This window comes from Physella acuta, unplaced genomic scaffold (assembly GCF_028476545.2).
Source record: "Physella acuta isolate Inbredline_101_S28 unplaced genomic scaffold, ASM2847654v3 ptg000188l, whole genome shotgun sequence".
NCBI classification, from domain to species: domain Eukaryota; kingdom Metazoa; phylum Mollusca; class Gastropoda; family Physidae; genus Physella; species Physella acuta.
Genome location: NW_026731707.1, coordinates 111,454 through 124,234, shown reverse-complemented (window position 1 = coordinate 124,234; position 12,781 = coordinate 111,454). Strand labels below are relative to the sequence as shown.

At 43.3% G+C, this 12,781-nt stretch overlaps 1 protein-coding gene across 1 annotated transcript; it reads right to left on the bottom strand.

Annotated features, from left to right (window-relative positions):
* Positions 1 to 268: 268 nt before the first annotated feature.
* LOC131936821 (uncharacterized) lies at positions 269 to 7,411 on the bottom strand. The gene is made up of 2 exons (XM_059293901.1): positions 2,230 to 7,411; positions 269 to 904 (listed from the first exon to the last, which is right to left on the bottom strand). Exons 1-2 carry the CDS (start codon positions 7,058 to 7,060, stop codon positions 681 to 683), a joined length of 5,055 nt encoding a protein of 1,684 aa, XP_059149884.1. The 5' UTR covers positions 7,061 to 7,411; the 3' UTR covers positions 269 to 680.
* Positions 7,412 to 12,781: the final 5,370 nt, after the last annotated feature.

Here is a 12,781-nt window from a genome sequence, read left to right as displayed (position 1 = left end):
TTTACATTTGACAATATCCAGTTTGGGTCAGGTCTAAGGTCTTTAACGGAGAATTTAGAAGATGACATGTATGACATTGACATTCTATAGAGGATGTCACCTACCATCATAGGATGACAACTGGCACAGACCTCATGGAGAGAAGAGTGAATGAGGTAAATAGTATGAAATAGAATGGCTGAAATGTCACACAATATGTTGGGTTTTTTAATATATTTTCAAAGTTCTGTTGAATGTAAAATGAGAATAACAGTTCGCGTACATTTCATTGATTTTATTCATTGATTGATTCATTAAATGTTTTAACATTGTTAAAACTAAAGTAAAACTCAAGGGACAAACACAGGTAGCATTCACATGAATTGGTGCCCATTTGATACATCTCCAGGGAGGTAATCATTAAATAATTTTTTTAACCCTAGTTTATAAAAGTTGTCTCCCTTGACTACAACATTTTTCCTTCTGTTGTCACAATATGAATATTTTCACAACACACTCGGTTTTTTTAATACACATTTGGCTCTTACACAACTTATTCTTAAATTTCAATTTCACCACTCCCTAAATCATCACTGCCTTATCAAATACACATATTAAATAGCACCAATTAAACTTTATTCCCTTTTTTTGTGTGTAAAAATAAATTCGCTATTTGTTCCCTACAGACAATTCATACATTTTTACGGTTTACTTGCGAAGCCGCCATCTTGATTGGACTTGCGGAATTTTCTCTCGTTACTCAAGGCTTGAATACTCTCCTCAAATTTTTCCCGCACCTCCTTCAACTTCCGGAGATAGTCGTCCTGGTCACGGAAGAGTTCCGCTATGGCGGGCGTGGTGTACTTCCGGTCCTGGCAAGAACTTGCTTCAAGAGGAGGCTCCTGGGAGGGCTTGGGGGGTGCGGCTAGAAGGGGAGGGGGGGGGGGGGCAAAGAGGGTCGGTGTGAGAATATGAGTTCAGTTAACGGATATATTGGGTTTTTTTTTTTTTTTTCAAAAGTCGTGTCTTATGGAGTGGTCGCCCTTATATATGTAGTTATTAAACATTTCGGTTCTATGTGTCGTCATACCTACATGTTCGGTTCTTATGTGTCGTTATACCTACATGTTCGGTTCTTATGTGTACTAAATGTTCGTATTTGTTTTTCGAGTGTTTAGTTTCCTAAAAACAAAAACAAAATATATATTGCCAAATAGCCCATACAACATATGATTGGCCAGATTACGCATCTTCCCACTCAATATGGTTGGCCATATTTGCACACACACACACACACACACACACCCACACACACCAATACCATACGTGGTGTACCAGCTTGCCCATCGTCCCCCACCCCCACCCCAATACAATAAAAGCTTGCCCAGTTTGTCCACCCTCCCTCACCCACCAGAACAGACCACAACATTATTGTTATTCCAAATCCTGAGGTAGAAAATCCACACAGGTAACTCACATGTAAATCCACACAGGTAACTCACATGATAAAGCACGCAGATAATTCACTTATACCCTAAGGTGAAACAACATAGGTAACTTACCTCCACCTGATTTATACACACACAGTAACTTACCTTGACCTGAGGTAATCACACATAGGTAACTCATCGTCACATTAGGTAAAAATTCATTTAATTCATCTTTACCTTATAGTAAAACCACAAGGTAACTCACCTTCCACCCAATGTAAACCTCTAGATGTAAAATACAATAGCACGTCTCGTGCACACTTAGGTAAACATACATAGGTAACTCACCACCATTTTAGGTAAACATACATAGGTAATTCAACACCACCCAAAGATAAACACATAGGTAACTCAACTCCACCCAAAGGTAAACACAAACAGGTAAGTCACCTTCACCTTAAGGTAAACACACAAAGGTAACTAACCTCCACCTTAAGGTAAACACAAAGGTAACTCACCTCCACCTTAAGGTAAACACAAAGGTAACTCACCTCCACCTTAAGGTAAACAAAAAGGTAACTCACCTCCACCTTAAGGTAAACACAAAGGTAACTCGTCTCCCTCTAAGGTAAACACACAAAGGTAACTCACCTCCACCTTAAGGTAAACACAAAGGTAATTCACCTCCACCCTAAGGTAAACACACAAAGGTAACTCACCTCCACCCTAAGGTAAACACACAAAGGTAACTCACCTCCACCCTAAGGTAAACACAAAGGTAACTCACCTCCACCCTAAGGTAAACACAAAGGTAACTCACCTGCAGGTTCCGGCACGTGCACACCTATTGGACGCGCCCGATTCTTGCTATCCTTGGAACTGGACGAGGCTGAGCTCAAGAACTCAGCGGGTTTCTCGGGCTCAGCCACGGAGGGGGCGGGTTTTCTCCGCTCTGCCTCCTGTACGGCGTCGCTCGGATCGTTTGCCACCGCCGTTCTGTTGTTCATCCGGGACTCTAAATATTTCCGTGTGAAGGATTTATCTGGGGAAGTTGGGACGTCGTAGGCACTGGAACTAGTCGGTTCAGAGTTATCCTCGCTGTGAACGAATTTTTGATTCTCTTCCTTTCTGCTGGAGGAGATTCTAGTTCCGTATTTTTTCGTGACTTTCGTCGCAGGTTCCGTGGCGCCTTGTTCGCTGTTGTTTTTCGACATTTTGTCCATGTCGGTCTTCCGTGCGGCTAGGATGCGCTGGACGATGGCTAAAATGTCCTTCGGGCTGTCTTCACTGACGTCGGGGCTACTACACGACGAAGTCTCTTTAAAATTAACGGTATTTTTTACCTCTCCCTGATTTTTCACCTTCTCCAAAAGCTCTGTTTTGATTTCCGACGTCGGAATAATTTTTTTCTCCGGCGTCGTTTCAACGGGCGACGCCCCGGGCTGAACACGAGCCTCGTTCTCGCATGCCTCCTTCTGGTAATCGAACCACTCTGCAACCTGGGTAGGCCTGCTCTCCAAGGCTTCCGCTAAAAGTTCCATTAACTCCTGGTCGTTGGCGTCCCACTTCAGCCGGTAGAACGTCTCCTGGGAGTTGGATAGCCTCAGGCACTGCCTCAGCTCGCTGTAGTACACTTTCAACTTCTCGTCTTCGGTTTCCACCTTCTCCTCTTTCAACCCCAGCAGCATTCGCTTCTTCTCCGCGACGTTTGACCCTTGACCCCGGCGAGGTGACGGGTCCTTGTCCACCTCCTCGGCTCGGCCAATCAGACGCTGTTTACAGCTGTCCCAAGTCTCGGACACCTGCACGTCCTGCGACATCGACGACCTCCCCGAGGTGCTGGTGTGGCTAGCCCGGCTGGAGCACCTCGAGCAGGTGATGGTCCAGTGGTGGTTCTTGCTGTCGAACTCGGCTTCGTGGCAGTGGTCTGTCTCGGACGTCATCCTCCTGGGTGAGGTCTGACCCTTGGGGGAGGAGTTCTTGTCTTTCGCGGTATTCCCCCACCTCGCTCTCCCCTCCTCGTCACGTTTGACGTAATCATATCCAAAAACTGAGTTGGCGTCTTTAAATAGTTTACTCTTTTGTGAATAGGCGTCGTTCTTTAGACTATCTGCAGTTTGATTTGCTCCATCCGGTACTAGAATCGCAGGCCTTAACTTATTCTGTTTTCCTAACTCTGTTTTGTTGTCGCTGCTATTCAAGTACTGCCCTCCTTCATTAGATGATTTCGCAGCTGGGTGTAGCAGTTCTTTTGTTTCTTTGTTCAAATGGGATTCATGTTTCAAATGTTCATTTGTACCGGCTTCTTTAACGCCTAACTTAATACAGTTAGTCTGCGCTTGCTTCTTTTCCCCTGTTGAAGATTCGATTTTTCTCGACAGTTTAACCTCTGCAGTATCATTTGGCGGTTGACCTTCAAACTGCTGAGAGTCGACCTTGATACTCATGTCTGATTTATCATCATCTAGACATTTGAGCTCACTCTCGTATGCTTGTTGTATGCTTCTAAAATTACACGATGTTTCGTCCTCTACGGGTTCCTGGTTTTTCTTCTCGTCTTCGTGAAGTTTTGTTGGAACACTGTCTATTGGATTTGGAGTCAGAAACGTCTGCTCGTTTTGTGCGGATTTTTCTGGCGACTCGCCAATAGTGTAGGTGTTGTACTTGGTGGTGTGAGGTGGCGAAACTTCTACACTTGACTCCTGAACAGGACTGTAGAAGTACCTGCTCTCCCTGACCGGTGAGGTTTCACTGCTCAGCATAGTAAACATGGAGTTGGCTGTGCTGTAGGTCCCTTCAGAGAAGGCGGATGAGTACGAGAACATGTTCAGAACAGCTTCCGGGCTGCCGAAGGACACCCGCACCGGTGAAGCATCCGATTTGGGAACCGGCTGGTGGTCTTTCAGTTTGTTAAACCGGTCTGGGGCGCCGTCAATGTGAGACAGAAGTGGGTCGAGTAGATCTGTAATGTGGGTCAGCGTGTCGAAGCTCCGGCCTTCGCTTTCTCTGCTGTTGGTCACTTCCCGGTGGTTTTTGGAGTGGTTTAATAAAGTGGGTTTGTCCAGTGACTCGATCTGCGTGTTCTCCTGTAGCTCCGCAGAAATAGCCGAGTCGTTTTTACAATTTAACATCGGCGGCTGGTCGCTGTCATCGTTGGTGGTGTACTTAAACATGCCCAGACGCGTACATTTACTCTCTTCTATTATCTTCTTGGTGGCGTCGTGGAAGTGGAATGGCGCCGACTGCATGTGCAGGCTGGAGTCGGTGCTGGGGTAGTAGTAAGCCGTGTCGGAGCAGGAGCCCTGGCAGGTGCTACAGCTCAGGTAGCTCTCGGTGCCGCACAGGCTCTCGTGCTCGTTATGGTTGGGGTAGCCGGAGCCCAGTTGGAGCAGGTTCATCGACTCGATGCTGGGGGTCATGCCGACCTCGCGGTACGACTCGGTCAGGTACCCGGTCTGGCTGGGGCTCTCGTCGTCCATCTCCTGACACACGCGCAGACAGGAGACGTACGTCTCGTACGAGATCTCCCGCGCCATCTCGATCTGGTACGTCTTCTCGACCTTGAGTTTCATGAACTCCGTCATCCGCTCCGGGAGACGCCAGACCAGCGCGCACCCGTCTGAGGTCGAGCTGACTATGTACATCAAGTCGCTCGTGAACTTGACCGCCGTGACGTCACTCTGGCTGCTGAGCGAGGCCACCGGCTGGCCAGTCTGCAGATGGTACACCGTGATGTGGCCAGGGGCTTGGGTGATGGCCAGGAAACTGCCGGACGGATCAATACCGATGGCCCGGTTCCCTCCGCCACATTTCTGCGTGCATTGAATCGTCTTGGTGGGCTTCCCGCTGAAGACCGGGTCCGCCTTCCACACCTTGATGCCGCCATTGCCCGCCCCAGTTACGATGTACTCGCTGCTAATATTGAACGACTTGTTGAACCTCGCCTCGGCAATCTCCCCGGTGATCGTGAATTTGAGGTTGTTGCCCGGTATCGCCCGCCGAACGAGGATCACGTTATCCGCGGCCGCTGAAACCATGGTCAAAAGCCCGCCGTTGTGGACAAGACTGAGCGCCGTGATGGCCGCCGAATGGTCGCACAGGACTTGGACTAAACTAAAGTCTTCCTTGGCGTTGAGCACGAAGATGATCCTGTCCCGCCCACCGCTGCAGACGAGCTGATACTCCTCGTCGTACATGAGCTCTATGCAGGTCACGGTGGAGCTGTGAGCTTCAATCACACGCCGCAGCACGCCCGTCGACGCGTCGTAGACTTTGATTTCCCCGTCTTGGTTGCCGCAGACGACATCTTTCCCGTCTGGGGTGATCTTGACGGCGTTGATGTGAAGGTTCCGGGCTATTTTACTGCTTTTAAAGAAATGCCTGATTCCATGGCTGCTTGCCTTGACTTTATCCCCGAACCCCGAAGGCTCGACGATTTTGGGACGTTTTGTTTTATCGCAGCAACCGAGGAAAGACCGTAGTTTGGAGTTGTTGTAGATTTGATCGCCGATTGTCGACTCGTACCTGACGTCGCCTTGGTTGTATTGATACTGCGGCCGGATCGCCGTGCAGACTAGAGAGTCTTTGAACCCGCTGATCTGCCAGGAATGCATACTACAGTCGGCGTATATACACGTCACGATGGAATCCTTCTCGTTGATGGCCATGGCGGTGGTGTCGGCGTAAAGTTTCGACCCAAACTTGGGTACCATCTCCGCCCCGAGAAGTTCCCGAATGGACACCGCCGCCTCCACGCTGAGCGTGTCGGGGTTGCAGATTTTAACTATCCCCTCGCAGCAGCCGACGAAGACGCGCTCCAGGTTGTACCTGACGCAGTAGGCTTTCGTGTCGACTTTCGTCGCCTTGTCGATGATAATGTCCCCCATCTTGATCTCGCACAGGAACCCGCAGTTGGTCACCGTGTACACCTCCCGCTCGTGCTTGCCCTTCCCGCTCGTGATGTCGACAAACGTGTACTCACTCTGGCGCCCCAGCAGCACCGCCTTCCTGTCCTGGAACACGTTCGTCTCGTAGCTGTTGGACTGGATGCTGTCAAAGTTGAACAACGTCACTTTTCTGTGCCCGCAGACGACAAGATACGACCCGGGTTTTGGGATGGTCAAGGCTAAAGGCGCCGTCTGCCATTTCGATAAGGCTAGACGTCTGCCCCGAACGAAATCCCACACCCCTATGTTTAAATCGTTGGTCCCTAACACGACAACAAACGAGGATTTTGGATGAAAAGCGATGGCTTTGATCCCGACGGAGTGGTCGATGATAAATTTGTTATATTCTTTATGTTCTTTAGCGTGCCAGACGGATACGTACGGCTTAAGACCGAGTTCTCCAAACGCCAGAAAGCGACCGTCTTCCGAGAAAGCCACGCAGGAGATGTACCTCAGCGACGGGCTCTCGATGAACTTTTGTTTGTTGGTCTTCGTGTCGAGGAGCACGAGTATACACGCGGCGGGGAACCCCACGAACCCGGTTGAAGGGTTGTAGCTCAGGGCGTGGCAGGAGTTACTGGTCAACCCTAGAACCTGTTCCAGAACGAACTCATCCTGGTTGGAGGTTCGAACCCCCGACATGTCGTGCGGAACCAACGCGGTATCTTTGTTGGGGATAGCCAGGGCATTATACGCCATAGCCATGGTTGTCAAAAAAACGGTTCGATTTTTTTTCTAATTCTTACTTTATGACGTAACTGCATTCAAATTTTACAACACACCTACGTTACTTTCATGTCTGGCTGCTAATCAGTAGTGGGGATAAATGGAGATAGGAGCTCCATAAACATAGACATTTCGCCATGGCCCACTAGACTGACGTCATACTACCCTAGGGCAAGGTAAACATTTCTTGGTGTTTGTACCTTAGTTAAACCACTGGTCAACATTTGCGAGGGACAACAAAAGGCGGATGTTCTGGGCTACCTGTTGTCATTTTGTTTTTGTTTAACAACAATATACCTAAGATGGAGTAGATATAGCACGTGACGTCACATCCACTTCCTGTAGCAGAAAGCGCCGGTGCGCACTGAAAATTTTTGAGCACTAATGTCCTAATGCGCACCGATAATTTTAGAACAAAATATCCCACTCGGTTAAAGGATAACCATACAAGCTAAGTACGAGAGAGAAAGTTGCATACCGTCTGTAACAAGGATGACACAATGCCATTGCAATTAAAAAAGAAATGCCTTTTAATTAATGAGGATTCATATTTTAATTTAATCTAGGAACAATCAGAAATAGAACAATGTTTCGTGATAAATTTTATTTTTAATATGCAAGCAACAGATAAATTATTATATTTTATAAAAATAATAGCAGGTTTGAATGTATAGTATTTCTAAGATTTTTTTTAGCTTTTAATATATACTTTTATTTTCAAGGAATATATCCGTAAATAATTTCATCGTTACCTAATGTAGTACAAACAGGTATTTTTCTCACCTTTAACTTGACATGGGCGTGTTTGCCTGTGTTGTGGGTTAGAAGTATCTTGTGAGTTTTACCGAGATTCACAGTGTAGAAATGATCGCTTTAATATCCGAAATGTTTTGTCATTGTGTCTGTTCTTTAACCACACTGTTGTGTGCTGAAGAAGGTTTTGGGTCGAAACGTCAACTGTACCTAAAATTGTCGTTAAAATTGTGAGTATACTAACAATATCCGTTTTATCACTATTACAGTACAAAATTACTAAGTTTAATCCAGGGAAGTAACTATACAAATTATAGTAAATTTGGTTTTGTTTTAGTTATCTACCCTGAAAAATAAAAAATATTTTCATTCGCTGTACGAGATGGTTGTTTCTATTTATTTTTTATTTATTTTTTTTACTGTTATGAAAATAAAAAGTAATATTAGAAACTGAATTTATGACTTTATTTCACGGTTGTAAAAAAAACTTTTTTGTTAGTTGAAAATATATATTGATTAATATACTAAATGTTGACTGGAGTCAGTAAATATTTGAGAAAGAAATCGATGTTTTAAAACACAAAAACTGCAATTTGAGAGTGGTTGTAGACTTTGTGACGTCATTTTTATGGGGAGCGAGGGGGCTGACTTTATTATTACAAAAAGGGGGGGGGGGGTGGGTAAATGGTCGAAAATAGAGTGACGTCGTTTATGAATGACCCCTAAGTTGTATGTGTAGAGCTTGGGTATCTGTTTTAGAATTTGTTAAACAAAAGTATGATGTTCTATAATAAAGTTATACAACATTCTATAGGTGGTGGGCAAACACGACCATATTTGTGTTGTATTTTGTGTACATATCCCATTAATTTACCTATCAAATTAGATAATCACATTTTTTAAAACTATATAATAATAGGTAATCCAAGACACTCTTTTTTTGACAATTTTTACCTCCCCTCTCCCCTCTGTCACAATCGTCACAAAAAGCCAGATCCTCCCCTCTAAAATGACGTCATACCTCAGCCAACAACCCCCCCCCCCCTCCCTCCCCCCCCCCCCTCAAAATTGTAGTTGAATTTTTCTTAAAACATCGATATTTTTTCCAAAATCTTGTCTGAACTGTCTACATGGAGTATTTTATCCAATTTCTATTACAGTTTATTAAATCAGTTTTCTAAAATGCGAAATAACGGCTAAAATTCTAAAATTCGTTTTCTAACATTGAAATTTTATAATGCAAAAGTGTGACGTCACGCCATCTGAACCCCCTCCCCCCTCACCATAACCGTCACAAAATTACAACCCCCCCCCCCCCCCCTCTACGAGTATGACGTCATTTCTGGACGACCCCTATACACCAAATAGTACTATATTTTTAGTACAAAATGTAAACATAGGGGAAACTATTCATATCCGTGACCTACATACAGACCAGCTTTTGACCTATCCTTGTGGCGGATATCCCCGGCTATTTTTAGCTTATCGTGACGCATGGCGTGGCGGGCTTATAACGATACGGCGCGGGACTCCGCCTAGCCAAGCGTTCACCGCCCCGCGCATCACGCCCAGTCACAATATCGTGTGCTAGACGTGTCGTTTGCCGCACCGTTCGACCGTGCTCAGGATGATAACAATACGCCAAGGGAAATAAGCGATTCCAGGGGACAATTTAGCTCGTATATTTTCATGGAATAAGTGATTTTGTGTGAACGGAAGGAAATTAATATTCAAATCTTAAAAAAGAAATATTAGACTAAAAACTTCGTGTAAAACGTTCTTGTTTTTCTGAAATGGATTAAAATGGAAACAAAATTCTAATGGAAACTACTAATTAAATGCAAGGTAAAAATATAATTATATAGAATCTATATATTTTGTAAACTCAATATTTAAATACTGCGACAGTCTGTAAATTGTGTAGAATATAAAGGTATTTTAAACGAGTAAAATAAATAAATAAATAAATAAAGGTATTTAAATATTGTCTTTTGAAAACCAAAATGAAGTAATTAATTGCAGCTAAATCTTTAAAATCTTTGCTGATACTGTACTTCTTATATGCCCTATAACATTCATATGCCCCAGACTGTCCATATATCTCTTATTGCCTATATGCCCTATAATACTCATATATCAGATAATCCTTAAATGCCCCTTACTGCCCCCATTTCCCACTTCACAGAAACCTCTATACTCAATATATCCTCATCTACCCCCCCCCCCCCCCACCTCCAACCCTGCAGAACAAAAACACCCATCCTTCTACCTCACGTAACCATAACTTCCCAGATAACCCTAATTGCCTTGTAACCCTAATCACCGTCTTACGCAGAGAACCCAAAACCGCCGCAGTCTACTTCACCAGCAAACAATCCAACATTTTCAAAAACTTTAATCCACAGTTACCCCCCATGTCAACACCCGGTAATTTAGCCTTTGAGTTTGTCCTACTTGATTGCTTCCCTTTGTGTCTACACCGGAACTGAGCGCATCCTTTCCTTGTGCCTTCGTCGACGCTGAGCTTTGTGGCGCCGTTTAAGAAAATCACTAATTATCTTCTTGCTGATGAAAATGTCATTAATAATATAGAATTACCTCCCTTGCCTGTCTCTGCTTTCTTTCCCCCTCCCCACCCCCACCTCATTACACACCTGACATATTTACACACCTGCAAATAAGTATCGTATTACAGGTGTTAAGTTAATTCTCCGGTGGAGAATACTGGTTGTATAAGAGGCTCTTTGTATTTGGATCTTTGGTTTGACACTAGGATCTTTGTACAGGATCTTGTGGCATTAGCATTGATGTAAAGGTCATGAGACTTGGGTTTTAGATCTTTTGTATTGCCTCTAGGATCTTCAATACAGGATCTTGTGTCTTAAGTTTTGATTCAAAGATCATTAGGCCTATCATTTGGATCTTTTGTATTGCCTCTAGGATCTGCAATACAGGATCTTGTGTCTTAGGGTTTGATGCAAAGATCATTAGGCCTATCATTTGGATCTTTTGTTTTGCCTCTAGGATCTGCAATACAAGATCTTGTGTCTTAGGGTTTGATGCAAAGATCATTAGGCCTATTATTTGGATCTTTTGTATTGCCTCTAGGATCTGCAATACAGAATCTTGTGTCTTATGGTTTGATACAAAGATCATTACGCCTGTCTGTTTTATCTTTACCACTGCCTCTTATGTATTGAAATGGTACAAAGATCCCTAGTACTGTTACTAAGGTATTAAGTACTGCGACTCAGATTTTCAATACTGGTACTCAGAATAAAAAAGGTTAGTTCTACCTGAAGTATTCTGCCTTAGTAATGGCATGAGGTACATTTTGCTCTGGCACCGAAGTACTGGGTATTTGGTACTGTGTGCTGGGTATTTGGTACTGTGTGCTGGGTATTTGGTACTGTGTGCTGGGTATTTGGTACTGTGTGCTGGGTATTTGGTACTGTCGTCACGTATGTAGCTGACTAAAGATTAATTGACACGATGGTGGCACCTATTGACAAAATCACTTGACAAAATCATACAGGGATACTTGTCAGATCCTATGTCAGAAAATATATCAGACACGGTGTCCTACATACAGGTATGTCAGACACGATGTCAGACATACAGGTACATGTCAGACATACAGGTACATGTCAGACATACAAGTATATGTCAGACAAGATGTCAGACATACAGGTACATGTCAGACAAGATGTCAGACATACAGGTACATGTCAGACAAGATGTCAGACATACAGGTACATGTCAGACAAGATGTCAGACATACAGGTACATGTCAGACAAGATGTCAGACATACAGGTGCATGTCAGACAAACAGGTACATGTCAGACAAGATGTCAGACATACAGGTACACCAGACCTAGCACGCATACACCAGACGTTTACCCATGTTACATCCAAGCGTCGATTGACATTTACTAGATGACACTCAAATGTCATATTTTTGTCTTCCCGAAAATAAACGGCCGAATCGCTTCTTTGAGTTTGAAACCCTAAAGCTATTAAAATGAAACATTTAGAAAATGTTTTTTTAAACAACACTCCAAATTTCTTTAATAGGGCTATCAAATATCAATCAAATAAAGTTATATTGTCCATAATATCGATCCCTTATTATTTCTATCGATTTTTCTAATTAGTGGGCTGAATTTTAAATAGAGTCGGCTAGTTTGTTTTCATTTCTTTAACCAACAAAAGCTTTACATAAAAATTTAGTCGTAAAACTATGCCTTATTACAGCTGTTACATCAAAGAGATGCCACGAGAGCCGGCAACCGGCTAATGTTTCCGGTCTGCCGGTCACACGTGCTTTGTCTTTTGATGCCCGAATCATTCAGCAGCCGACAAGTGTTCTGATCAGTCGGGTCCAAACCCTCATCTTCGTCATGGAAGAATGGAACTTCAAAACTTTAAAATAAAAGAAAAAAAACTAGTATCGTACTAGTATTATGACCCGTATGCTGAACGTACTGATACGGAAATATTGTTGTGTAGATACTAAATTATAAATAACCGCTCCATATTCTAAATTTTTTTTAATGGGTTTAAAATATTTACATAAGCTTTTTTATTCAAGTAATCGGATTTTTTTTTTTTTTTGGGCCGGTTATTTTACTTTTTTCCCTGTTAGTTAAGTACGTGTGGCTTACCTATACATTAATTACTTGCATCAATCTTCGAAATCCTAATCCTAAATGACTGCTAGTTCCGATTCTATACCTTAAAACAATAAACCTAACCCCAACACATTTACTAAACAAGACCATGGTGTTTATTATATATATATATATATATATATATATATATATATATATATATATATATATATATATATATATATATATATATATATATATATATATATGATGAACATGATGTTTGTGTTGTTAATATGGTTATGGTGTCGACGTAACGAGTTCTGGTACGTTATA

Bases quoted from the DNA above. Each gene is read 5' to 3' on its own strand.
- LOC131936821 (XM_059293901.1), bottom strand. From the start codon at position 7,060: ATGGCTATGGCGTATAATGCCCTGGCTATCCCCAACAAAGATACCGCG. The intron at 905-2,229 runs GTGAGTTACCTT...CTCCCCTTCTAG, and splicing joins GCACGTGCCGGAACCTGCAG to CCGCACCCCCCAAGCCCTCC.